The sequence below is a fragment of the Sturnira hondurensis genome, unplaced genomic scaffold (assembly GCF_014824575.4).
Source record: "Sturnira hondurensis isolate 20B ecotype Veracruz unplaced genomic scaffold, ASM1482457v3 Scaffold0011880, whole genome shotgun sequence".
NCBI lineage: Eukaryota > Metazoa > Chordata > Mammalia > Chiroptera > Phyllostomidae > Sturnira > Sturnira hondurensis.
Window position 1 is genome coordinate 1,355,936 of NW_028084511.1, and position 26,586 is coordinate 1,382,521.

Sequence of the window (26,586 nt, forward strand, 5' to 3'; positions counted from 1 at the left end):
GTGCTTTTTTTTTTAACATTTGAAATAACATCATTTCCTTGAGTTTGGGGGCAGGGGGTGAGGGGAGACTGGTATTAACATTTGAGTTGCATCCTTTGTTAAACAGAGGGTAATGATGGGACAGTTGGCCCTGACTCTCAGCCACCACCACGTGGACGGCCAGCTTGTTCAAGAAGCAGCCACGTGGGGGCAGCAGCTGAAGCAACCCGTGTCCTGCACGTCTGTCCTGAAATTAGATCCCAGGTGGCCTCAGGAAGCCAGGTGGCCGCACAGCATCACGAGGAGGCAACGCCATGAGGGAGGGTCAGGGTCCCACCACACAGACCCAGGCGCCAAGCCCCGAGGTCCCTCGGCCAATCGAGACTGAGCAGGGCTCGGAGCTGGTCGGGGCACCCAGCTCTCGCCCTTAAATGAAATCCCACCCTTCATGTCTGAGCCCTCTGCATCTCTCGGCACTTCACTCTGCAGCCCCCTCGGGCTTCAGTGGCAGCAGGTGGGTGACAGGGTGACATCATCATAGTTCTGTCTTCCATCTCCACCTGACGTGCCCCATAAATGACAGCACTGTCCTCTTTCCACCTGTCATGGAAAATAGGCTGCACCGCCCCGACCCCCCCTCCCCACTTCACACTGGCGGGCTTAGTCCCCCAGCTGCTGGGAGGGCTGCTGGCTGACAGCTCTCAGCCGCCCACCCTCACAGGCAACTGCCTCAGCTGAAGGGAGCTGCCTCGCCCAAGGTCACGCCGCTTTCCTGGGGCAGCCCAGATGGAATTACTGGTGAGCATGGGCACACGGAGCTGTCCCTTGGCCTTGCCTCGGGACAACTCTGAAGAATGAGGCATCTGGCCTCAGAGCTCCCCAAGGGGCTGGCTGAGGCCTGGAGACTCAGGGCAGCCGACCTCTCCCTCTCGCCCGCCCCACAGGTGTTGAGGACAAGGACCAGCTGCCTGCTGCTCCCTTCCCGCCCAGGGAGCCCGACCTGCAAAGGCCTCTCCATCCATCTTTTTCCTTCTCGTTTCAGAAGTCTCCCAGCACCAAAGGCCACCAGGGGCTTACACCAGACACCTCCCCAACACAGCCCCAGTCTGGGGCAGGCTTTTCTCCCAGGTGGGATGGGGATTGGGGTGGAGTTTTCCCACCTTTCCAATGAGAAGTGAATGAGTGAGCAGGGCAGCCTGGGGGAGACTGAGACAGCCTTTAATCGGGAAACCTCGGGCGAGGACAGTAACGCTGGCTGGCGGCACAGTCCCAGTGGAGTCTCAGGCCCTCACCACCAACCCTCCGCCTCCAGTGGAGGCAGCCCAGCCTTCCTTGAAAGAGGATGGGCCTTCCAGGGACGATTCTGCCCCTGGGGGAGGTGTCTTCTGATCCCCGCAGCACATTCCAAATGCTTCCTGGGAGCAAGGCGATGTCAGCCCTGAGGTCTGCCATGGCCCCAGCAGCCCTGCAGGAGTGAACCTCGCTGGCCCCCACAGCACTCCTGCACACTCCCAGGGCCACTGGCAGCTTCCTCGGTCTGGCATCTCCTGGGCATGGCCCTGAAATGGAGGCCGCCTCACCCAGCAGGCTCCTCTTTGCGTGAGGTCCCCCTTGTGGGCTGTTGGGGGCCGGGGCTGGTGGTAGCCACAAGGGCCGCAGAGAGTCTGGAGGTGGTGGGGGAGAGTCTTCGAGGCCCAAGGAGGGCGGTGGGGGTCTCTGAGGGGCTAGGGTCTGTCGTGGAACCGGCTGAGGCATCAGTCAGGGTGGATGCGGGCAGAGAAGGCTGCCTGGCCGCCGTGTGGGCCCCGGAGGCCATGGTCAAAGGCTCTGGAGTAACAGGAGGTGGTCCAGGAGCACCGGGAGAGGCTGGAGGTAGAGTGGAGGCTCCTGGCGCGATGGAAGGCCCCAGGGACGGCCCCGCAGGGGGCGAGGGTGAGGCCGGGGCTCCTGAAGGGCTCCTGGGGAAGGTCTGCACGTCAGACACGTTCGTTCCTAAGAGGAGCTGGAGGAAACGGAGTGCTGGCCTCTGAGGCAGGGCTGCTGGGGGCCCTGGGCAGGAGCTGCAGTTGACGGGGGCTTCGGGGTCTCTGCGGGGACTCCGAGCCACATTGCTGAACTCCACTTCGCCGGAAGGGTCGAGTCCCCGCCTTTCTTCCAAGGAATCTAGAGACAGGTGGGGGAAACAAGAAGCCTGTGGTTCTCCCGAAAGCTGAGGCTGCTTTGAGACAAGCTGCATGGGGACAGATGCCCAAGCTCTGTCCTCTCTTGGTCCTCAAACACCTGGTGAGGGCCAGCGGGTGCCTGTCTTGATGTAGGAGACACCAAAAAAGCCATGAATGGGCCCTGCCTGGTGTGGCTCAGTGGATTAAGCCCTGGCCTAAAAACCAAAGGGTCTCTGGTTCGATTCCCAGTCAGGGCACATGTCTGAGTTGCAAGCCAGGTCTCTAGCAGGAGGCACGTAAGAAGCAACCACACATTGATGTTTCTCTCCCTCTCTTTCTCCCTCCCTTCCCCTCCCTCTCCAAATAAATAAAATCTTTTAAAAAACGTCAATAGAAGGAGGCAGTGCACCAGAGTGGCTTTTCCAGGAGCTGGCTCTGTGACGCTGTGTGAGGCACGTAACTCCCCTGAGCCTCTGCGTCCCCATCTGTAAGCTGCCGATCACACAGGACTGGCTAACGCAGCANTAAGAAGCAACCACACATTGATGTTTCTCTCCCTCTCTTTCTCCCTCCCTTCCCCTCCCTCTCCAAATAAATAAAATCTTTTAAAAAACGTCAATAGAAGGAGGCAGTGCACCAGAGTGGCTTTTCCAGGAGCTGGCTCTGTGACGCTGTGTGAGGCACGTAACTCCCCTGAGCCTCTGCGTCCCCATCTGTAAGCTGCTGATCACACAGGGCTGGCTAACGCAGCACATGGGACATCTCAGCCCAAACCCAGATGCAAACTGCGAACTTTGAGTGACAATCCTGTGTCCACGTAAGGGTCACCAATGGCAACAAAGGTACCATCCGCTGCGGGGCGTTGACCGCGGAGACACAGGGTGTATGGAAGCTTCCCGTGCCATCCACTCAGTTTTGCTGGGGACCTAACACTGCTCAAATAAAACATCATGAGGGCTTAATACCCAGGAGGGTCAGGGGGAGGGGACAAGTAAAGGAAGGAAGAGGGAGGCAGAAAGTACATACAGAGTGAGGAAGCAAACGAAGAAAATGTTAGGAGGGCATGATCACAGAAGAGAGGGATGTTGTTAAACACATTAAAAAACTGGACGACCCTGGCTGGTGTGGCTCAGTGGGTTGGGCGCTGGCCTGTGAACTGAAAGGTCGCTGGTTTGATTCCCAGTTCAGGGCACATGCCTGGGTTGCGGGCCAGGTGCCCAGTAGGGGGCGTGCAAGAAGCAGCCCATGGATGTTTCTCTCCCACATAACTGTTTCTCTCCCTGTTCCTCTGTCCCTTCCCCTTATTCTAAAAATAAATAAAATCTTTAAAAAAACAAACCTGGATGCATGACAGTTTGAAAATCGTCAAAGGACAGTCACACAACTCTGTGAATACACCCAAAGTCACTGACTGTGCGCTTGGACCGTATGAATCATATGGCCTGTGAACTACTCCTCAAGCAAGCTGAGTTTGGTTTTTTTTTGGGGGGGGGGGGGTTTCTTTTGACAACCAAAAAACCCACAACTCGTATTCTAGTTCAATAAAAAGTGGTTTGGTTTAGCTTTGCGCAGTGGCAGGATCGTAGCCAATGAGGTTTATCCGAGGCGCGATTATTGCTCATTGGATACAAAGTGGTTTGCCCTTAAAAGGAGTTCTCATGAGAAAAAGTCCTATGGAGAACAAACTGAGGCCTTGTGCCTCAGAGCAGCTGGCTCCGTGCCTCCCTTCTTCGGGCCTCGCTTTCCCCATCTGGAGGGAGGAGAGCAGAGTGTGAAGGAGCAGGGGTCCGAGAGGCCGGGCCCCGAGTCTGACACCAGCCAGCACTGACAGTTTTAAAACAGACCCTTAGATGCTCTCAGCCCCTATTTCCCTACCTGAAGACGGAGATAAGAGTAACAGCCCCTCTCCAACATTCCCAGTAGCATTCAAGTGAGACGATACAGGTAAAACGCTCCGTGCCCTGCCCAGCACCTTTGCTAACAACTGGTCTCTAGGCAGCATGGGGAATAACACCTGTCAGCTGGCAGGGCAGTTGGCAGTGGTTAAACTGAAGAAGGAGCTATAAATCTCTCGGCGGTTGCCGAGGTGGGCTGCACGGACTCCAGCGGTCTCCGGCCCCCCAACTCCTGACAGCAGCTCGTCACCCGCAGACTTGAAGAGCCAGCTACCCTACTACAGAACGTCCTCTTCAAAAGCCCAAAGGTATTAAAAGCTATTTTATGCACAAGGAGATCCAGGCCAAAATCAATGGGAGAATTCACTGTCTTCTCAGAAGTTTAAAAAGCGTAAAAGAGCCACACTGAAAGTGCTTTATGGATATGTTAAATTGCAAACACTGACTGCATGCATTCAGGATCGAGTTGGGGAACCAGCCACCTTGCAGTAAGTTTCCTCTTTCCCCAGGACCCCACGGGGCTGTGTGCTGGGGTCACGTTGTGCCAGCTACCAAACCACGCGGATGCCTGGGACCCTGGTACTCCATCTATTGACCACATGTCCACATGCAACTCAAAAAATTTAAAAAAAAAAGTTGTCTGGCCTCAGCTTTTGTCTGTCTATCCTTGGGGATGGAGTGCTGGCCTGTGAACCGAAAGGCCTCCAGTTCAATTCCTCGTTGGGGCACACGCCTGGGTTGCAGGCCAGGTCCCTGGTTGGGGGTGTGCAAGAGGCAACTGATTGTGTTTCTCTCTCACATTGATGTTTCTCTCCCTCTCTTTCTCCCTCCCTTCCCCTCTCTCTAAAAAGAAATAAATAAAATCTTTTTTTAAAAAAAGCTGTCTGACCAAAGATTTTTCACCAGAGGTCCATTATGGTTAGAATAAAAAAGAAAGCGAGAAACCACCAAATGTCAACCAAAAGGCAGCAGGTGTGCCAGGTACGTATGTAAACCAGAACATTTGGGAGCTTTTCGGATGACCAGCTCAGGGCCACATCAATACTCCAAAGCTATGTGTTCTAGCAGGTCATCTGGGCGCTGTCTCTTCCTCCGGAAGGAGTGGACACAGATAAATATCAATAATAGAGACAGACAAACAGGCGGGAATAATGCTCAGCAGCCAGGACAGCGCAGGAGCTAAAAGCATCGACTCCGGGCTCAAATCTTGGCTCTGCCGCCACTCAGCTGTGTGACCCTGAGCACGTCGCTCCGCCTCTCTGTGCCTCAGCTTCCTCCCCTGGAAAACAGGGATGACATCAGCACCTGTCTCCACGGGCCGCTGTGAAAAGGAGATAGAGTCAGACCTGCGATGTCCCCTGACACGTGAGTGCTCAACACCTGTTAGCGAAGACACTTCTGCAACGCGGGTTCAGTCCCTGAATTCTGACTTTTCAAAAAGGAGGAAAGTGGAGGAAGGGATTAAGGAAAGGGATAACGGAGAAGAAAGAGGCACTGTAAAGAAGCCAACCTGTCACACGGCATGTCACGGGGTGGCACAAGGAGCACGGATGAGGGTCATGTGTGGCCTTGAGCAAGCCACGTTCCCTCTCTGAGCCCGGGTGTCTCACACCCGGGGCTTGGCCAGGCCTGTGTTTCTAGGAGAAAGAGCAAAGTGGGACAAGGCGGTGGAGGAACGCCGGGACCCAGAGGCCTGCTTACCTGGGCAGGACGGGCAGCAGTGCCCAGGGAATACGGAGGGGTCTGCGCAGGCCTGCTGGCAGGGGACCTTCTCACAGCTCACCTCTCCCAGCTGGAGAAGCAGAAGGGCACACATGAGGATGCCCAGAGCCCCTTACCCACCCAGAGCAGCACCCCCAAAGGCCTCTGGCACCAGCAGAGGGACCCACGGGAAGACCCGAGGACAGGGGCTGCCGTGCCTGGGCCTCACCTGCACAGCAGGTGAGGCCAAAGGCAGCAGGGTGGCCTTAAGGAGACCGCAAAGAGGGAGGACACAGTCATACCCAAAGGTATTCTGGCAGGTGATTGAAACTGAAGAAAGTTGAAGAAAGGCAGGAGGAAGACGGGCTTACATGGGCTAAGGGGGCTCGGAGGTTTGCAAAGGGACAAAAGGCAAGAAGCAGCCCCTGGCCAGGCAGCTCCCAGGTCCCAGGCCCAGCTCACCTGGCATGTGCACTGGGTGCAGGGCTCATCATCCAAGGTGAACACCTGGCCGTTCACCACCTTCCTTCCCTCGTAGTTGCAGTCTGCGGGGGCAGAGGAGACAGCGGCCCGTGAGAGCCAAGGCCCACCCAGGAGCCTCGAACATGGGGTGGCGGGTCCCACTCACCTCGGCACACGGGGCAGCACTCCCCGTCGGGGTGGAAGGGATACGTGCAGGTGATGGGGCAGTCCACGGGCGAGCAGGCCACTGAGCCCAGCTGCAGGACACAGAAAGTGCACAAGGCCCTTCGTTCCGGGGGGCTGATGGGACCCTCGGAAAGGACAGGTCGCTTAGCCACAGAGTGCCTATCCGCACCACCAAGGTCGGGGGAGTGGTCCATGGCGGGGGCAGGGGAGGGGGGTCATTCACTCAGTCAGAGTCTGTCTTCCTGCTAAGACACAAGCCCACAAAGTCAAGGGCCTGGCCTTGTCCACAGACCTCATCTGTCCACAAGCACCTGTTGAACAAAGCCATGTGCGCACCCAAGCAAGGGGCGCACCAAACCCCAGGAGAAAGAAGGACCCAGGAGCCAAAGCTGCCCAGAGCTCATGGCTGTGAATGAGCGGGGACACTCGGAGGCCCAAGACGTTCACCTGAGATTCTCGGTCTTTCCGCAGAGCGTCCCTTTTCACGCTGCGCCTCACCCTCCGCAGGCACGCCAGCGAGGACGCTCCACCCACAGGGAACGTTTCAGCAGGACAAGCAATCAGGGTTTTTGCTCCAGTCCCCAAACACTAACTGACTCGACTACCAAAGGTGCTTTTTCGGACTGAGGGGCCGTGTGGGTGGGGCAGAAGTGAGCTTCCTGGAGCCCAGGTTCCGAGGGTGAGGGTTTGATTCCCAGCACCGCAGTTCACGGGCTGTGGGGTCTTAAGCCTCGGTTTCCCACCTAGCAGATGGAGAAGATGGCGCTGCCTGCCTCCTAGGACGCTCCTGAGGACTGACTGAGCCCATGCAGATGAAGGGCTGAGAGCAGGGCTGGCCCCGGCTAAGAACCTGAGGTGTGAGTAGAGGGTGTGGGCTGGAGTCCCTCACCAGCACCCTCTCACACGCTAAGGACTGGCCCCCAAGACCCTCCCTGGTCACCAGAAGCAGAGGACTTCGCCAGGGCAGAGAATGAAAAATGGTCCCCCGGCCCTGGGTAAAGACTCGCCCTGGGCAGGGCTGGAGGGCGCTGACTGTCACCAGGACCCAGAAGTGACCTTTCTCTTGGAGGTCTCAGGACTTTGCCTCCAGGGTTCAGGAGTTGGTGGCAGTCCCCGGGGAGTTTCCGCAGACAGGGGTCAGGTCTGGGTGGCCGTACCAGGCAGATGCAGCTCAGACACGGGTCCAGCACAGACGGAAAGGTCTGGTTGTTGAGGAAGATTCTGCCTGTGTAGGTGCAGCCTGAGAGAGAGAGAGCACTCGGTGAGCGCCAGTGGGGCGGGGGCCGGGGCGGGTTGGTTAGGGGCCAGCCAGGGTCAGGGCCCCAGGCTGACGGGGGAGTGAAGGTCAGGCCAAGTGCCTCCTGGGCCAGTTGCCCCCGAGGTTGGGGAGGGACAGAACACGGGTCCAGACGGGGCGCTGACGTTTCCCGCTAGACTCAGCAGAGGGGTCAGTGTGTCTTCACCGCAGGGTCCTCCCACCTCCCCGCTCCCCCACGCCCAGGATGAAGCGTCTCCTCCTCTCCCCTCACCAGGCGGGTCAGGACAGCGGGCCTAGAAGAGTCAACCCGGGAGCCTGGCACCACAGACACCCTCTCCGCTCCTCCCCACTCAGCCAAACCCCACCCTCCAGAGCACTCATTCCTGCACACTGCTCCCCCCTGTCTCCTGATGCCCACAGAGACCCATCTAGACGGGGCCTCCTCGACGGCATTCACCACGTACTAGTAAGTAAACAAACAGTGATGAGACGGTAGGGAAATATTTTAAAGGCAAATATATGTATAATATATTAGATAGAAACATGTATCACGGAGATGTTACATATAGATGTAGCTATTACATCACAAAGGGACTAGAAAAGCCTCACCCCACCCTAAGCTGTAAGCTCTGCACATCTTCATATCTACCTCCGGCACTAGACAGCCCCTACCACAGGCCCAGTCTCTACGTCTCTGAGCCTCAGTTTCCTCATCTGTGAGATGGGCTGCCCCGGGGAGTGGTTGTGAGGATTACCCGAGATGAAACCCGTGCGGTGCGTTGCACGGAGGGGCCCGGGATGGGGAGCCCGAAGGCGAGGGCGGGGAGGGGTGCTCCGCAGCCCCCACAGGGAGTTCACCTGCCGAACAGTCCGGGCAGCACTGTCCAGGGATCCGAATTGGGTGCGGGCAGGAGTCCACGCAGTCTGTCCTCTGGCAGCTCACGGAACCATCTGCCTGAAGAAGAGGAACTTCACCAAGATCCCACCTGCAGCACCGGTCTCTATCTCCATGCCCCACTCCACCCTCCCAGCCCCACCCCAAACAGCGGCGATGCTGGAAATTGGCCAAGGCTTGCCCTAAAGGGCGCCCCGGTGCAGTGGGAGGTGGCAGGTCTCCCTCAACGGGGACCAGCCACTTGAGGAGGAGGTGTGAACCTTCCAAAGATGCCCGTATCCAAAGAGAGGGAATGTGCGGACTGGGGTTCAGTCTCCTCAGCTTCCTGTCCTTCCCCCCCCGCCCCCCGTCCCCGCCACAGCAGCCAGGGCTGTGCCGTCACACCCCTGCCCCCACCCCAAATTCCACTCTTGGTGCTGGAACCCTGGCTCACCCCACGCCACGGAGTGTAATACAACCCTATTTTTGCACTCCACCTGAAATGCCTATTTCAGAAGACAAAGGTGCCATGTAATCTTTCTCTCTATCCCTCAGAGTCTGAATGTTTATGAACATTCTGCGTTACTTTCTCACAACCCGAGTGCCCAGATCAGTCACGACGGAGAAAGACGGCAGCAGCCGCACTGCCCTCCCAACTCTGATTCCAATGAGCCGTCTCCCAGGTCTGGAAGGGTCTGAGGCTGATTCACAAACGGCACCTCAAAGGCCTGGAAGGTCGCGCTTCCCACACGCTGATGAACCCCTCCCCACCCCAGCACGCAGGGGTAAAGCGCTGCTTCTGCGCAGCAGGTCCAGGCAGCCCCAAGACTCTGCATGTTCGCCAGGCTCCAAGTGACGCCCACGACACCAAGGGCACAGGGACCTCGCTTTGAGACGCAAAGGTCTAGGAGAATCTGAACTCTTTTAACGTAGAAAAAAAAAGCCAACATGCACTTAAACAATGAGCTAAAAAACTGCGCTTCCTGGTAAGCAGCTGTGTTGGCATTTCCATCCATCTGACTCTAAAACTCAAGCACCTGGCCCCTACCCACTTCCGATGAGATGAGGTCACGAGACTCGGGTTAATGGTGAGAACACCGCGAGTTCACAGAAAAGGCCTGAACAACTGGCTGCCCCAGCCCCTCACTTATCTGTGCCCAGGGGAACCTGCTATGAGGACTCCGCCGTCCCATGCACAGTGCGGCACACACCGCTCTCAAGGCAGAGAGCCACGCCCCATTACCCCGCACAGTCCACTGAGGACAGAGATGCTGGGTCCCAACCTTTTCTGTTTAAATGGAGCCTGACAGCGTGGAAACCAGACTGAGGGCAGGGCTGGGTGGCCCAGCGTCCGGAGGGGCAGGGCGCCCCGGATCAGAGCACCGGGGCCGGGCCAAGGGGTCTGCTCAGCCGAGGCGGGAGCAGCAGGTAAGCAGCTGAAGGCGCGCAGGTTGTCATTCACCTGGCAGACGCATAGCTCACAGGGGTCGCCAGGAGACCAGATCTGTCCCACCGGGAACTCGGCCCCATTGTCGTCCAGAGAGCAGCCTGGGCGGGGAACAGCGAGGGAGACAGGATGGCTGGGCACAGGGACCGACTGAGGAGGGTCCTGAGTGCCCGCGGGACCTGCGACTCTGCCCAGCAAGGACAGACACCTCCACTCCCTCACGCCATGGAGACAGCTCCGAGGGTGCACACTCACTCCGGGGGCCGCCCTCGGCTGCCTGCCGGCTCCCTCACTTGGTGAGTGTGCCCTCCAAACCTGCACCTGGTGTACACAAGGCAGTCACACAAACGTGTGCTTCCATATGCACCCACAAACACAGAGAAGCAACTCGCACACACAGATATACAGACACATGCACAAATATGCAAACACACACTGACACACAAACACACACTCACACAGACACACAGGTAGATACACACACATGCAAACCGACACACTCAGACTCATTCTAACAGTGCAAGGGGTACAGCCCAGCCTCCCTCCTCAAGGGCCTGTGTTGGGCGCAGCCCTGGGACACGGCACTGGGGACCCTCACCTGTCCTGGGCGTGGGCTCCCGGCAGGTGAAGCAACACTGTCCAGGGCCCAGCCACCACTCCTCACGGGGGCAGTCCAGCTCTGGACACGGTGTGAAGGAACATTCCACTTCCCCATTCTGGAAGAAAGCCAAAGGGCATGGGCCCGTGAGGGCAGTTCCCCAGCCCTGGGCCATTGGAGGGCTGCCATCCCCCTCCTAAAAGCGACAAAGAAATCTCCAGGGAGCAGGGGAGAGAGGAAGGGTGAGTCCTCCCCTGGGGGCTGGGGTGAGGCTGGGGGGTCCTGGGAATGTGCCCGCTGCTCATGTGGAGGCTGCCCTGTCTGCCCTGCCTGCAGCCACCAGCATCGCTTCCCTTCACGCCTGCAAAGCAGCTTCTGTTCTGGCTCCCCGCGTTCTGCTCTCTCTCCAATCTGCTCTCGCTCTGCAGCCAGAGAACCTTCTCACGCACCCATCTGATCACATCACTCCACCACCTAAAACCTTCAGCAGCACTGCCAAGTCCAAAGCCCTCAGCCTGGCCGGCAAAGCCTTTCACAGCGGAGTCCGAGGCAGAGTCCGTCACAGCACCCCAGGCCCCTTCCGCTAAGTACTACCCTCGGCCAATGAGGACCATGTCTTCCAGGTGCCAGACGGTTCCCTCACCCAGACTCCCTGGGGAGCAAGGAAGCACACGCAAGTGACTAATGCTCCCTGGGCTCCCAACACGCCTGTCTGTGCCGTGCAGCGCCCACTCCAGAGGCCCGGGGTTGTCAGCCTGAGCCCCAGTCTTCACTGGGCTCCCTCCCCTGACCCTCCTGCTGCCCCCACCTCACAGCACTCCCTGGGAAAGTATCTTCTTCCACGGGAATCTCGCCCTAGGCCCTGCTTCCTGGAATCTAACCCAAACACCATCCCAACCCCTGCCTGAAGCCTCATCTCTTACCTGCCTCTAGTTGGGTGTGTTCTGTGCTCCAGCCAGGAGGGCTGCATGCCACGCCCTCTCCCCTGCCCAGGCACACCAGCCTCAGCTCCTCACTTGCTTAGTACTGGCCACCCCTCAGGTCTCGCCTTAGCGTCCCTCCCTCCAAGAAGGCTCCCCCGAAACCTGCAGTCTGGCTAGGAGCTCTGGTCACCTGTCCATCATCCACCTAGGCTGTGGAGCTCCAGCACTCAGCGTTGCTCTAGGCACACAGTAGGTGCTCTACAAATAGCACTGCTGAAGGGCGAACTTCAAGGAGCCCGTGGAAGGCCTTGGTGAGTGCAGGTCCTTTTAGTCCCCTTCCTGTCTCAGTCCCTCTTTCTGCATGGCAGGCCCTCTTCTCCTGGGTAAGTGCTGTGCCCTGCACCCTCCCTGTCACCCACCAAGTCAGCCCCTACCTGGCAGACACAGGTGGTGCACTCGTCACCACCCCCACTGAACACAGCCCCATCTGCATACCACCGGCCGTGGAAATAGCACCTCACTGTGGGGAGGAAAGGAAGAAGCAGCTCAAGGTTTGGGTGCCGGCGGCTAAAGAAAAAGGGGAGAAAACAGGTGGGGGGCCCTGGGGAAGTTCCCATGCTCCCACAGCACAGCCCATGCCCGAAAACCTCACTCACTTCCCCCCTCCAAACCCCCGACAAAAAATACACTACTACTTAAACATTGACAGACGATGAACCATGTGTAAAATAAGGTCCTTAACCAAAAGGGCAAGGGAAGCCCAGAATAACTCCAGAGGAGGAGGAAAGAAGAAATGGAAAAAGACTGTGCCAGACACCTGAGACGGCTCGGGGAGCCGTGCCACCCAGGGGGGGCTGGGAAGGCTCAGTGGGGGCCTCCCTTTTGAGGGTCCCCCACAGGAATAAACAGCCTAAAACCTGTCCGGGCCCACCTGGCACTCGTCAGACTGCCCTGAGTTCAAATCCCACTGATCCAACCCACCAGGGAGTGACTTCTGGCGGGACACTGAAGCTCACTGAGCCTTAGTTTTCTCATCTGTTCAGTGGGGTTGATAACAGTTCCCACCTCCTAGGGGTTATAGTGCCTATTCAAAAAAGATTTAGTTAAAAAATAATACAACAGTAAAAAGTTAAGAAAAAAATTTTAAAAGGGTGCCAACTTTGGAATCAGGTAGACTTGAGTTCAAGTTCTGCTCCTGTACTAACTGGCCGTGTGTCTTTGGGCAGCGACTTGACTCTCTGAGCCTCAGTTTCCTCATCTATAAAATGGGGTTCTGAACAATACTCCCTCAGGGCAGTGACACCCAGACTCAGTGGGATCAAGGTCTGGCAAGTGTCTGCAGGGCAATGACACAGAGCTGGCAGGGAATATCAGTGACTGTGATGAGGTCATCCTGGGCAAGAGAACCACATTTTTCACAAAGGACCAACCCACTGGTGGGGGAGGTGAGGTCCCCTCTCTGTCTCCAGACAGAGCACTGCCATGAGTGGGCTCAATCCTCTTCCTGCCCATGTTGAGGGTGCCTCTAGGCGCAGAGGCAGGCCAGGCTGTGAGCCCCGTTCAGCACCCAAACCACTCTACACATAGTAGGAGTTCAATTAAAATAGGCACTTTGAAATGTATCACTTGACCTGAGGGCCTAAAGCAGACATCAATCTCCTTCCTCTCTCCTCCACTCAAAAAGACACCCCTCCCCAGAACATACAAAAAGACTAACTTCACCCTGGCTGGTGTGGCTCAGCAGGTTGAGTGAGGGCCTGCAGGCCGAAGGGTCTCCGGTTCGATTCCCAGTCAGGGCGTATGTGCCTGGGTTGCGGGCCAGGTCCCCAGTTGGGGGCGTGCGAGAGGCAGCCGACCAATGTTTCTCTTAGGCATGGGTGTTTCTTTCCCTCTCTTTCTCCCTCCCTTCCCCTCTCTCTATAAAAGAAAATAAAACCTTTTTTTAAAAAAAGCGCTAAATTCTCACCTGGAACACAAGTACAGCAGTCGGACTTTGGGGAGGTCTGACACGGGCCGGGAGGACACTCGGGGGAGATGCAGGACACATTCCCAGCCTGAGGAGGTGAGAGACCAGGGTGGGCGGGGCGGGGAGGACCCAGCACTCTTCAGGCCCATCCAGAGCCAGCTCCCGCCCCACCCATCTCCCACCACAGCTTGGGTTTCCTGTCCAACACAGAAGCCTCCTAAAGAAAGCCTGAGAAAGCCTTCCCACACCTTTAAATGCCACCATGGTCACAGCAAGGACAGTCTGCGGGGACCCAGTGTCTGCAGCTTATTATGGGGTGGTTAGAACATCTCCGTTTCCAGAGCAGGCTGCTTCCCGGTGGAAACGACACCCCTCGCCAGGGTCTGCCCCTCCACTAACGAGCCGAGTGACTTTCGGCAAAGTGCGTCACCTCTCTGAGCCTCGGTCTGCCCACCTACCAGGGGATGCCGAGGCTTATGTGGGAGGAGATCACCCACAAAAGTGCTTGGCCACTGTGGGTGTGACACCCAGGAAGAGCTCGGCAGTGGGTGTGGTATCTGCCTACATGTCCCACCCCACTGATCTCACACCGAAGCTTCGGTCATCACTGTCAGACCCGGGGCTGCTTCTAAAGATGGTCAGAGAGGGGCAGTGAGGGTTGGTGGACAAACTCCAGGCTTTGGATGCAGACGGACCTCAGTTCAAATCCCACCTCTGCTTCGTCCCAGCCCCAGTCTTTTCATCTATAGAATAGGGACGACAAAGCTGACCTTGAAGAGCTGGCAGGAGCCTCAGGGGAGGCATCAGGTGACAAGCACCAAGGCCCGTGCCTGGCACACACTGCATGCTCATAATCAAATCTGTGTGACTGCATCTGGCAGTGTCTGGCACACAGTAGGTGCTTCATTGGTATTCTTGGAGGAGTGAATATGCCTAGAGCAAAACACTCGTCACCAACGGAGCCCAGTAATGAGCCTTCTCCCTACCAAACGTGGATACCTCCCCTGTGCTGGCAAATGTTTGGCCTGGAGAGAAAAACAGCCTCCCCAGTGGGAAGTTTCCAAGGGACTTTCATCCCCTCCCCTTCCTAGACAGATGGACCCTGTTTGCCTGCTGGCTCTTCTCTGCTCAGCAGAAACCTCCCTGGTTCCACAGACCTACAGGTTTCACGTTCCCCCCCCAACCCCCTGGCTTTTAGATCCGACAGGTTCTGACCAAAAATCTACAACCTGGGAACTCTCCCTGCATTCAGCCAGCCCTCCTCTTATACCCTGTCTTCCCCCCTTCCTCTAAAACCCCCAAAGGTTAAGAAAACACCCGTGGGGTTTCAAGGCTTCAGGAATCCTGTGATGCTCACCAGGCAGACACAGATGGTGCAGTTCTCCGTGGGAGGAGAAAACACGGCCCCTTCGGCTCTGATGACGCCACTGTGAAAACAGCCTTGGGAAGACAAACAGGAGTGGAGGAGGCATCAGACCTCTTCAAAGCAGAAGGAGCCTGCGGCCCCATTCCTTTTCCAAGCATAATGTGCCTGGAACCCTCTCTCACTGGCCGGGACGCCCCCGGAGCGGCAGATCCAGGTACCCAGAACTGCGTGGCCCTGAGACCCCTGGAGAACCACCGGGGGGCGCCCCCACAGGATGCCCCTGGGGGTTCTGTGCATGCCTGACAAAACCACAGCTGTGCGGAGAGTGTGGCCTTTTATTCCGGTTAGGCAGGAAAGGCAGCCAGACAGCCCTGGGTTCAATACCTGGCCTGCCCGTTTGGTCACCCGAGGGGCCTTGGACATGTCACTCAAACTCTCTGAGATTCAGCTGTCTTTACTGTAAAATGGAGATGCCGCCAAGTGCCTTGTGGGGGACCTAGAAGAACCCACAACCTCAGACGTGAAGTGCCCAGCACTTCGCCTTTAGGGCTCAGGATGAAGTAGAGACACAGTAAAAGGTCACGACTATCACTGAGCAAGTCAGTAGGTGCCTTTTATTCTCACTCGCAGGAAGGCTTTTCATTGCTGCTCCAAGTGCAGCAACTGCGGCATCGTATCACCATAGCAATGCAGATGCTCGGGCCCCTCCCCTGCTCCACCGAGCGAGAGTCTGCATTCTAACCGCAGGGAAACGGGTGCGCAGGGTTTTGAGGAGCTCTGTCGAAGGACTTGCTAAGATTTGGGGTCTTTATCCTAACAGCAATGGGAAGCAAACGAAAGACTGTAGGCAGATTGTGGGAGGAAATCAGGAAAGGGGAAGAATTTGCAAGTGCTTGCTCCTCCGGCTACAGGACGGGGCAAGACCAGGGGACTGCAGAGTGGAAACGCAGAAACTCACGGAATGAATGAATGAATGAGTGAGAGAAGCTCAGAAGGGACCCCCAGGAGATGAAAAGTTGCCCGAGAGAGATCACAGCCCAGACCAGTGGTTCTCAAACTGTGGTCCCCGGACCAGCAGCCCCCAGAATCACCTGGGACCTTGTTAGAAATGCCAAGTCCTGGCGCTCCCCACACCTGCTGAATGAGAAGCTCTGGGGGTGGGGCCCAGGGGTCCCCCTTCAGGTGATTCTAAGGTATGAGAAAGTTGGAGAAGAGACTTTCAGCTGCAGAAAGGCTGGGGAAGGGAAGAGGAGGGACCCCGTGGGCACTCACAGCCGTCGCCCCGGGACCAGCTCCCACCTGCGCACGACGGGCAGCACTCCTCGTCTCCAGAGGGGATGGGGTGGGAACAAGCAGCTTCGCATGTCACCTTTTCACAGGTCACCTCCCCATCCTGGAAGCAGATGTTCCCATCACCACAAAGCCCCAGCACCAGACCAGGGCAGCCCCGAGGACCCTCACACCCACCTCGCACCAGCACTGGGAACACCCAGGCTCTGTCCAGTGGCTCCCCGACTCATATGTGGCTCCTAGGTGCCAGCAGGCAGAGGGCCCTGGTGCCGGCTGTGGGGCCGTGGGGCCCCTGGGCAAGGAAGGGGTAACCACCACCTTGTCTTGGAGTTGTGAGGGAGGTCCGAGCGTCCCCAACAGGTGGACACTAGGCACTAGGGTGGCCATCAGGGTGGACATCAACCTCGTTGGGGCAGAAGGGGAAGCTGTTGGTAGTGCAGGGGTGGGAGATGGCAGGCAGGTGGTCCTGACTCCGGCTGGAGGCCCAGGAGCCCCGGAAGGAGGGCTGTGTCCGGGGGAGAGGGCAGGCCGGCCGGCCTCTGGGAGCAGCAGCAGCATCTTGGGCGGGTGCTGCAGGGGCTGCAGGATGGCGGATGGGGCCAGCACGGCTTTCGGGAAAGCTGAAACAGAAGCACAGGGGCATCTTGAGGGAGGTGAGACTGGGCGCCTGAACTCAGCTCCACCACCAGAGTCAGCGAAGGTCTCTGGGCCACTTTCTTCATCAACATAACGAGTCTAATACCACCAGCTCACCTCTGAAGTACTGGGGCTGTGGACACAATCACACAGAAGGACTGAGGGAAAAGTCCCAGAAGAGCAGGCCAAGGGGACCAGCGGGACGGTGTTCCTGCCCCCCACCCATGGGTGGCTTCCTGGGATGGGATGCTGAGGCCTGGAAGAACTTGCCATGGACTAGAAGGCCCACCTCCAGTTTTTGTATAATGTTATACCTCTATCTACAGGCACACTGGTAAAGTACGGCAGAGTGATCTGACACCACTGTCCGAGAGTGTCTGCCCCTGGGAGCCCAGGTTACTGGGGCTCCTATGTCACGTGCTCATGTTTTCCCCTTTTACCATTTGGAGGAAAGCAGAAGGGCTAGGGAAACAATGAAGTGATACGGGAGAAAGAATGGATAAAGAAATGGAAGGAGGACGGAAGAAAGTAGAAATAAGAGGAATGAAAACAAGAGTGGGCGGAGGCAGAAGAGGGTCCAGCTCTGGGAGGGCGGGGCTGAGGGCGGGGCCGGGAGCTGGGAGGCGGGGCTGGCTGCTCACCTTCACAGGACACGCGGTCAGCTCGCAGCCTGAAGCCAGGCCTGCACGTGCACAGGAAGCTGCCCACGGTGTTGTGGCAGGAATGGTGGCAGACTCGCCTCTCCTGCGGTCTCCGACATTCGTTAACATCTGCAGGAGAGCCTCGCTGTCTTGTCGGGGCTACCGAGCCTTTCTTCCATCATCCCTTAGACCAAATGGCTAGGGGAGTCTCCCTGCCCCAGGGTGTGGACGTGACTCAGACGTCTGGCAGTGGCGCTGAAATCTACGCTAGTCCCCCTGGAAGGCTCCCCCATCAGGAGGCACTCTGTGGGCGCACCAGCGACTCACCCCCAGCATCACGCAGCAATGATTAAGTGCTGGCGGGGATGAGCCCGCTGGGAATCCTATCTCCGAGCCTTCCACCATCCCACCTGTCGGGGGTCCGTGCTCTGGCCCCTTCTGGGAAAAAAAGAGTCTCAAAAACCACTGTGCTGCTCAGGGTCGGCTTCAGGACAAACACCGCACTCTGCTAGAACAAGGCCTTTTTTCAGGCCCATGGGACCCCACCTTCAACTCACGAGCCAAGTGCAAGACAAACATGCCAGTCCCTTGCTGGAAATTTCAGCTAATGGGCTGAGAAAACAGGGGTCTCCTTCTAAACCTGAGGCACTAAGGAAGACATAACGTGCTTTATTTACCCAGGGGAGCAAAGGCAGCCAAGAAAATGGGTGAGCAGAAAGGAATCCTGGGGTGTATCTGGGAGGAGGGGCGGAAGAGAAACACAACAGGATGAAAGTGGCACGTGGCCAGGAGGAGTCCAAGCGGGGTCTTCCATGCGGAGCCCCGCCCTCCCCAGCCAAAGGCAGACTGAGCAGAGGCTTCAAGCACCTACGGGCTCCAGGGGACCGGGCAGTCAAGACTGCCGACCTTGCCCTGTCCCTGGGCTTGGACCTGTCCATCTTCCAGGCTGGCAGCCCAAGTGTGAAGACAAGCAGGTCCCCCCGACCTTACCTACACAGGAGTGCCGGTTGCCGTGCAGGTGGAAGCCGGTCCTACAGGAACACCGGTAGCTGCCGATGCTGTTTTTACACCTCTGCTGACAGGGGGTCCCAAGGCACTCGTCCGTGTCTGGGAGGGAACCGACAAGGCCGGAGCTCTTTCATCCATGGAGTTGTGGAAATACGTGCTCCCCCCATGTCTCTCATTGCCACCCCCTGTCCCTCGAAGGGGTGTGGGGGGCCATCTTAACCCCTCTCTTTCTCACTGCCCACATGCAGTGGATCAACTCCTAAGTGCTCGCTGGACCAGCCTTCTCTCCACTTCCACTGCCACCCCCTAGCCTGGCCACCTCTGTCTACAGTCTGGAGAAGAGTGACAACCTCCTGCATTGTCCTGCCTCTCCCTGAAATACCCTCTACAAAGCCTGAGGCATGTCCCAGCCAACAGGCACCTGTGATTGGGCCACCCGCCCTCCGTGGCTCCCACGAGGACTAATGCAGCCCCCCAGTTCACAAACCCAGGGCTGCCTTTTCGTCTCCTCGCATTTGCTCTGGCTCAAATTCTTGCTATGTCCCAAGCGCACCACACTCTGGAGGCCTCCCCTTCATCCATGGTCTCCGGTTTGCTCAGACTACCTTTCTATCTTGTCTGGCTGGAAAACTCCTACTCATACCTCAAAACTCCACTTCTACAGCACCTCCTCTGTCAACGCTCCCCTATGCTGGGATTTGGAATTGTGAAAAAATGGAAATAACCTCCATGTTCACTGGTTAAGAGAAGAGTTAGTAAACTGTGGCACATTTGCACTGCAGACTACCAGGCAGCAGTTAAAAGAACAACGCAGGTCTGTCGACCCCAAGGAGAGACCTTCAAGACAGACTGTCGAGGGGGGAAAGGCACGCAGAGGAAGGACTGGGTTCCAGTCCCAGCTCTGCCAGGATCTTGGGCAAGTCATTTAATTTCTTTAGGCCCCAGTGTTCCTCTAAGGAAAATGGAAATAAACAGTACCAACTTCACAGGAGAATTCTGAGGGTGGAACAAGAAAATGCGTGTGTAATGCTTAGCACGGTGCCCAGACACAGCAGTTCGGGACAGTGAGCTGCTCGCCTCTTACTGTCATTTCTGTGTGCGCGTGCACGTGCTGGGGAGAGGCAGCCAGGCACTCGGGTGCCATGGTGAATCGTGTGCCCCGGATTCCTGTGTTGAAGCCATAACTTCCCATGGGACAGGGTTAGGAGGTGGGCCTTTGGGAGGTAACCAGGTTTCAATGAGGTCTGGAGGGCAGGCCTCACGATGGGATCGGTGCCCTTAGAAGAAGAGACACCAGGGATCTTGCTCACTCTCTCTGCTATCTGTAAACTAGGAAGAGGGCGCTCACCAGGAACTCAACAGACCGGCACCTTGAACTTAAACTTCCAGCCTCCAGAACTATGATATGTTCTTGGTAAGTTGTTGGTATTTTGTTATAGGAGCTTGAGCTAAGACATCAGAGTTATGTCTTAAGACATAACTTAGTTATCTCTCTAGGGAGAGTGGAGCGCAGAAGTGGAAGAGAGGGCTTGGAGCTAGCAACTTGTAAAACCTTTGTTACAACTGATGAAAATGTCAAACACGCAGAAAATACTACTGCAGTATCAAGGGGGAACTTTCACCTTCACTGCCTCGTTTACCAGTGTTTCCTTCCCTAATTCTATAGAGAAAAGCCATCTTAAAAGAATGAGTAATTATTTTTAAAACTCGCTCTCACCCTGCTCCTTTAGGAAAAGAGATGTCTTCTCTTCTCTGGGTCCCACAGCACTGATGGGCCCAACCTCGTTGCTTTCCTCCCCACCAGACTGAGGCAGCTGGAGGGTCATATTCCTCCCAACTGGCCCTGGGTCTCCAGAGCCTGGCCCAGCGGGGCCTGTAGGACCACAGGGTCCACATCAGAGCCCAGCAGCAGCGGTGACAGCGTCACCATCACCCACCCGACCCGAGCCGCTCACCTTGGCAGCTGTGGCGGTCGGCAGACAGCTGCATGCCCGGCCCGCACTCGCACACAAACCCCCCTTCCGTGTTCACGCACTGGCCCTCACAGGAGGAGCTCAGACATTCATCAACATCTGGGAAGAGAGAAGATGCCCTTGCACAGCCCACTGTCAACATGGTTGGGGTGCAGGGAGAAAACACCCCACACGGACCCCGTGTCCACACCCGCCTGCCCCACCCCACTACGGGAAGGAAGACCAGGCACCAGGAGCGTCAGGGGCCCCAGAAAGAGGCCGAGGGGCCAGGCCCCTCCTCTTTGACCTATGCAGACCGATGACCAAAAGGATGCTATATCCCACCCACAGGGCAACCGCACCAGGGCAGAGGGAATGGGCAGGAAGGCTGAGTAAAGCCCCATAAATGTTTAGAGTGCCGCCTGTGCAAGCAGGAACGGCGGGGAGACAGTGGGGACACAAATGGGACTGAGATACAATGCTGACTCTCCAGATGGTTACAGTCTGATACCGGAGGAGCCACGACACACGCCCACGAGCCGCATGGCCGGGTGATATGGGCCCCACCAGGGAACGCCCTGCCGTGCACAGCGGGAGAGTGCTGGAGGAGGAGTGGGCTCAGAGGACCTGGAGGCTCCAGGGTGAGGGGCCGTCAGGGGAGGGAGTCTGAGGACGTCCTGAGACCACAGGGAAGACGTGGGGTCCAGCCCGGCTGGACTGGGGCCTCGGGAGGCAGGGCTGGAGAGCTGGGTGAAGGCTTGGCTGGGAAGCACCAAGGACCCCGCAGAGCTTCTGCCCAGGGTGGGGTGACTGGATACAAGAAGTGCTTTGGGGAGGTTCTGAGGGGCGAGGGGGCTGGAAAACAGACCTCTGCACCCCTGTGGCACCCCTTCCTCATCCGGGAACCACGGCGGCTCTGGAAGACCCACAGGAGCAGCTCTGCCCAATCGGGTCTGCACCTGGGTCTCCCACCCTCCGGCCCCGGCCCCTCAGGACACCTCCATCCGCACTCTGGGCTCCTCAGGAGCACGCCCACCGCTCCTAAGAAGCCCACCCTGGCTAACCCCATCCTACTGCCTCAGGCTGTGGCCAGTGCCCCCACCCTGCTCTTGCTCCAACACGATTCTCTGCCTTTTCCTCGGCCCAGTTTGCCTCTGCAGCAAGAAGTGTGGGCAGAAACTACCCCCCATGAAAGACATGCAGGGGAAAATGAATGGCCTCATCCTTCCTGAAGGGGACGGTGGGGCAAGGAGCCCCAGCAGCAAGCCTCTCTCGGGAGACGCTCCAAGCCACCAGCTTTTCTGGGAACAGCCAGAGATGCTGCCAAGAAGCCCTTTATTGCGGCATTATTGACAGCGGCAAAACACAGCAGACAAGCTCGGTGACGGGTAGCAGCGCTGGGCGCTCACAGCAGCCACACATGCAGCTGCGAAAAACTACGTTGGGCAGACTATTTCGTGCTCCCAGGGTAAAGTTCAGCGGGAAACATAATGAACGAAAACTACAGACAAGACGTGATGCCCATTTTATAAAACACACAAATGTGCATGTGTAGCACACACAATTGTAGACACAGGATTACAAACACATACACACCCAGGAACAAGGGTGGGAGGAATCTCATCCTTGTAATAAATATCTCTGGGCAGGGGCCTCTGGGACCGGCGGGTCTATTTTCCCCCGAATTCCCTTCCTTTACAATACTTTCCAAATGTTCCAAAATGAGTCACCTTTCACGTCTGTGTTCAGGGGAAGAAACATGATTTTTACCAAATCAAACCTCAGAAAGAGACTTTCCCCTCCCTGGAAAGATAAGCAAGAAACTGGTCCGAGTGGCCGCCTCTGGGGAAGGGAACTGACTGCCAGCGGGAACATTTCAAAATCGTGAACAAATACAACAGTTCTGGGGGTTCGCTTCTCTCCTCTTTCTGATGTCACTCTCCCCAGGGGGACTTCTGTGTCCCAGCCTCCTCCAGTCCCACCTTGCACACGCCAGTTCTGGTCCCATTCTGTCTGTGTGTAATACACGCTTACGGTCCCCGCCCCCAGCTCAGTTCCCACCCGTAACAGGAGTGGTGTAAATATTTGGGAAATAGCAGGAGGGTCCTATCCCTTTGGCTCACCTGCCTCCCTGCCCACTCTCAAAGAGCAAAGCTCATCCCAGCTCAGCTCTGGAGGCCACCGTGGCAGGCGGGGAGGGGACATAATTGCTGCCCGCCCCTCCTCCACTGCTCCCAGGTCTCTCACCGGTACACCGGATGCCAACGGCTGTCTCTGTCATCGAGAAGCCCACAGGGCACACGCGGGCCACCTCCTGACAGCCGCCATGGTTACAGGTGAGGTCGCAGCCATACTCTCCGCAGGGTCCGTGGCCTTCTGAAACGGGCACCACGCACGTGAGCGGCACATGGCCTCGGTCCCAGCTGCCCCCACCCCACAGGCGCTCCTGAGTTTTGTTGGGAGGGTGCCTCAGGAGGCAAACAGGCCTGAGTCTCAGTCCAGCTCTGCCACTCACTAGCCACGTAATCCTGGGTCAGCCACTGACTTCTGTGCCTCAATGTCCTCACCTACACAGTGGGGCTAAGAATGCCTGCTATTCTAACAGGGCGGTGTGCGGATGATATGTGAGCCCAGTGTCTGGCACGTGATCTCAGCGTGAACACAGTTCCTCCCATGAGCCGCTGCCCGCCCCCAGTTACCTGGGCAGGTGGCCCCTTGCTCTCCATCCTGGCAGGAGCAGACATTGGGCGCGATGCAGATGCCACCCCCGCAGCCAAAGGAGCAGAGGGCTGAGAGGAGAAACGCAGGTGAGCGGGGGAGGCTGGGGCCTCCAGTCTGCCCCTCAGGCCAGTCCCAGGGAATGATCACCTAGCTGGGGAGGGTGTTTGGGGCCCAGGGACAGGCACTTACGAAGGGTGCAGTGCCCACTGCCCACGGAGGGCGCCCAGCCAGGGCAGCAGCCACTCCCGAACCCTGAGAGGCAGACGTGGGGGCCCAGCCGGCGTCTGCAAGAGAGGAGAGAGCGCTTTCCACCTCAGATGTGTCTGCAGAGGAGGGGGAGCCTCCCAACCCAGCCAGTCCGTCCGTCAACAGACAGTTCTTGAGACCCTCAGGAGAGGCAGTGGGAAGTTTCCAAAGAAAAATGACCCTGACAGCCAGTCCTGGAGGACACAGACAAAGGCACCAGTGTCCTACAGCTCACTGCCGCAGGAGCACGGAGCAGAGTAGCCAGGAGGGGCCCTCTGAGGGGCTTCGGCGCTGAGGGGGAAAAGCTGCAGTGGATGAAGAGCCCAGGGCGAGCTACCGCAGGGCCTTTGCACCTCCAGTGCCCTCTCAGGAAGGTCCCTCCTCGGACACATACTGGGTCGTTCCCTCCTTTCACCCAGATCTCCTTGCTCATGCCGTCTTCTCAGAGGCCCTTCCTGTCGACTCTGACTTTGTTTCATTCTTTCCATGACACTCACTTCCCAGGACAATACAATACTTATTAACTTGTCGACTTTTTAAAAAGATTTTATTTATTTTTAGAGAAAGGAGAAGGGAAGGAGAGAGGGATAGAAACATCAATGTGTGGTGGCCTCGTGCATGCACCCCAAGGGCACCACTGGGGGCATGACCTGCAACCCAGGCAGGTGCCCGAGAATGGGAATCCACCCGTGACCCTCTGATTCACAAGCCCAAGCTCAATCCACTGAGCCACACCAGCTAGGGCTTAACGTGTTGATTTGTTCATTATCTGTCTCCCCCATGATTCCTGGAGGACAGGGCTTCATCTTTTTCTTCACCTCCGCACCAGGAGCAGTACCTAGCACACAGTAGGTGCTCAGTACTTGGTGGTTGAGGGAAAGGTTGAGAAGGGAAGCCAGCAGAAGAGAAGAGGAAGGGCAGCCCCAGCGGGGCTAGACAGATGTTGTTCCCCAGGTTACCCCTCTGGGGTGGGGGTGGGGACACCGGCGAGCTGCCCAGAGGAGTGAAAGGGAACCAGAAGCTGGGTGAGGGCCAGCAGCACAGCCAACAGCCACTGAGCAAGTCTTTTCCCCACCTTCAGGGGCACTGGGCAGCAGGGCAGCCGAAGAACCAGGTGATAACAGCATACTGTGACACGTGTCACAACAGGACTGGCTACGGAGCCCAGAGTAGGGTCAGGTTTCCTGGAAGGCTGAGGTGGGGATGAGGCGTGGGGGTGGCTGGTGTGAGTGCAGGAGGACAGGGGGCAGAGGGAGCACAGGGTGGGGGCAGGGGACAGTGGACGGGCCTGGAGGGAAGCGGACGGCATCCCTACAACCAGTGCTTTGTGACTGGCTGGGGGGGGGGTGGCCCACAGGGCAGAAGAGAGCCCAGAACACCCTCCCACCTGTGCTCCACCTGTTTGGAGGGTGATGGGAACAGTCTGAGGGTCGGGGCTGAGGACTTGGGTGGACAAGACAGACCCACCCTGCCCTTGGGGAGAAGAATCAGTGCCAAGTGTGACATGCAGTCTGAGAGGGAAGCTCGGGGCACAGGGCAGCACAGAAACCACTGCAGAAAGGAGTCCCTGGAGCCCCAGAGAGCCTGTTTACTCTCTGAAGTCATCCCAGAAAAAGAGGGGGCCCTGGGGGGACACCTGACAGCGATGTCTCATCCACTGCCCTTGCTGGAGTATTTTGTCAGCCGCCTAGGAAGGAGGAGCCGGCAGCTCCTCAGACCCAGCTCTGAAAGGGAGGGAGATGCCACCAAAGTGGCAGATGTTGGAATGCCCAGGAGCCTGGGCCGTGGCGGGGAGACAGGTGGCAGCAATGCTCTGAAATGCGCAGAGCTTGCTGGATCTGAGTAAGAACTGGCGTCGGTGGTGGAACGCACGTGCGAGCGGCGGGACCACCCCCTGTGCGCCCCTCTCTCCCCGGGCAGTGGCAGAGGGCCAGGGCGCCTGCTGACTCCGCATTCCCTCGCTTGGAGCATCACGCACACACGTGCTCCGCCCGCGGCAGCCGGGAGACCCGAGGGGAAGGCGGCATCCGTTGGGAAAGAGCAAAGGGGCAAACACCCCACCCCCCGCCCTCTCTCGCCCTCGCACATAGGCGGAAACCGAAACATAACCTGGAGAGACACTGGTGGTTCCAAGGTCCACAGCGTGCGCAGGGCGTGAGCACAGGGAAAGCCCCCTCCCAGGAGCGGCCGGAGCCGCGGGGAGCCAGCCCCTGCCGAGGCAGAGGCACCAGCACGTCCTCAAGCGAAGCCAGCCAATCTGGACACCAGGTGGCACATCCCGAGCTCCCCTCGCCCCAGGTCTACGCTGCAGAACGGACTCAGATGGGCTCATCCAGCGCCTGGGTCTCTGTTCTTCCCTCGACGTCCCAGCCAGGACAGCCCCGGACAGGGGCACAGAAGATGCATCCGTCCAGAGGCACATGCCGCAGTCTCTTTGTCCGTCCCCCCGGGATGCGCCCGTGCGGACAGAGCCCCAGAGGGGAGCCCCTTTTTGCAGTTGCAAGAGGCACCGAGCGCCCCTCCGTGCCTCCCCGCTCCACACCGACAGCGCCCCGCGGCAGGGCAGGAGAGGGTCTCGGGTCCTTACCTCTCTGTTGCGAAGTGCCCAGGCGGCTTCCTGCCAGTGTAGCCGCGGGCTAGGGCCCCCGGCAGCAGGAGCGCAACACAGGCAGCCGGGAGGAACAGTCTGGCCCACATGACCTGCAGCGGTGCGTCCCCCCGGCTCGGCTGGGCTCCGGCGCTGCGCACGGGGGAGGGGGCTACCGGCCCTCGCCCCTCCTCCTGGCGCCGCGGGGAGCGAACCAGCGAGCCCCGAGCTGGCACGCAGAGCCGAGCAGGGGGGCTGGGGACGCCAAGAGGAGGGGCTGGGGGCCCGCGAGGGGACGCTGCGCAAGGCTGGGGGGTCTCTGGCACCTCGGAGGGAAACACACAAAAGGCAGGGACTCCCGCCTGCTGGTGGCCTCCAGGGTAGAAGGCTCGGAGCCCCAGGAGGGGTCAAAGATCAGGGACCCCTGGGGGCGGGGTTTAGCCCTTGGCCCCCACCCCCTGCCCGGGTTTTGGGAGTCGGCTTCCTGAGAAGGGCTGTGGGCGTCAGACTGAGGCCCGGGAAGGGAAGAGACTTCGGGAACAAGGCTGGCGCTGGAGGCTGCGCATCCCAGGCATTGCCGGTCTCAGTGGAGCCGAAGAGGCCTGTGTCGTCCGAAGGTGGGAAGTGTGGAAATCTGTGCCCTGTGGAAAAGGACTCTGGGTCCTTTTACTGCTGGGCAGTCTACACC

At 58.0% G+C, this 26,586-nt stretch overlaps 1 protein-coding gene and 1 pseudogene across 2 annotated transcripts; one reads left to right on the top strand and one right to left on the bottom strand.

Moving 5' to 3' along the window:
- Positions 1-1,193: 1,193 nt before the first annotated feature.
- VWCE (von Willebrand factor C and EGF domains) lies at positions 1,194-26,365 on the bottom strand. 2 transcript variants are annotated; one of them, XM_037060514.1, is made up of 20 exons: positions 25,899-26,365; positions 23,255-23,349; positions 23,044-23,133; positions 22,592-22,720; positions 20,348-20,464; positions 18,375-18,491; positions 17,385-17,513; positions 16,285-16,727; positions 16,117-16,210; positions 14,809-14,891; positions 13,452-13,539; positions 11,920-12,005; positions 10,563-10,680; positions 10,000-10,065; positions 8,502-8,594; positions 7,543-7,625; positions 6,366-6,456; positions 6,200-6,282; positions 5,738-5,828; positions 1,194-2,142 (listed from the first exon to the last, which is right to left on the bottom strand). In XM_037060514.1, exons 1-20 carry the CDS (start codon positions 26,006-26,008, stop codon positions 1,556-1,558), a joined length of 2,793 nt encoding a protein of 930 aa, XP_036916409.1. In that variant the 5' UTR covers positions 26,009-26,365; the 3' UTR covers positions 1,194-1,555. The 2 variants fall into 2 exon arrangements, with proteins under 2 accessions (XP_036916409.1, XP_036916408.1); XM_037060513.1 differs by having other exon boundaries at positions 8,502-8,598; positions 9,980-10,065.
- LOC118996944 (uncharacterized) lies at positions 3,702-3,806 on the top strand (annotated as a pseudogene).
- Positions 26,366-26,586: the final 221 nt, after the last annotated feature.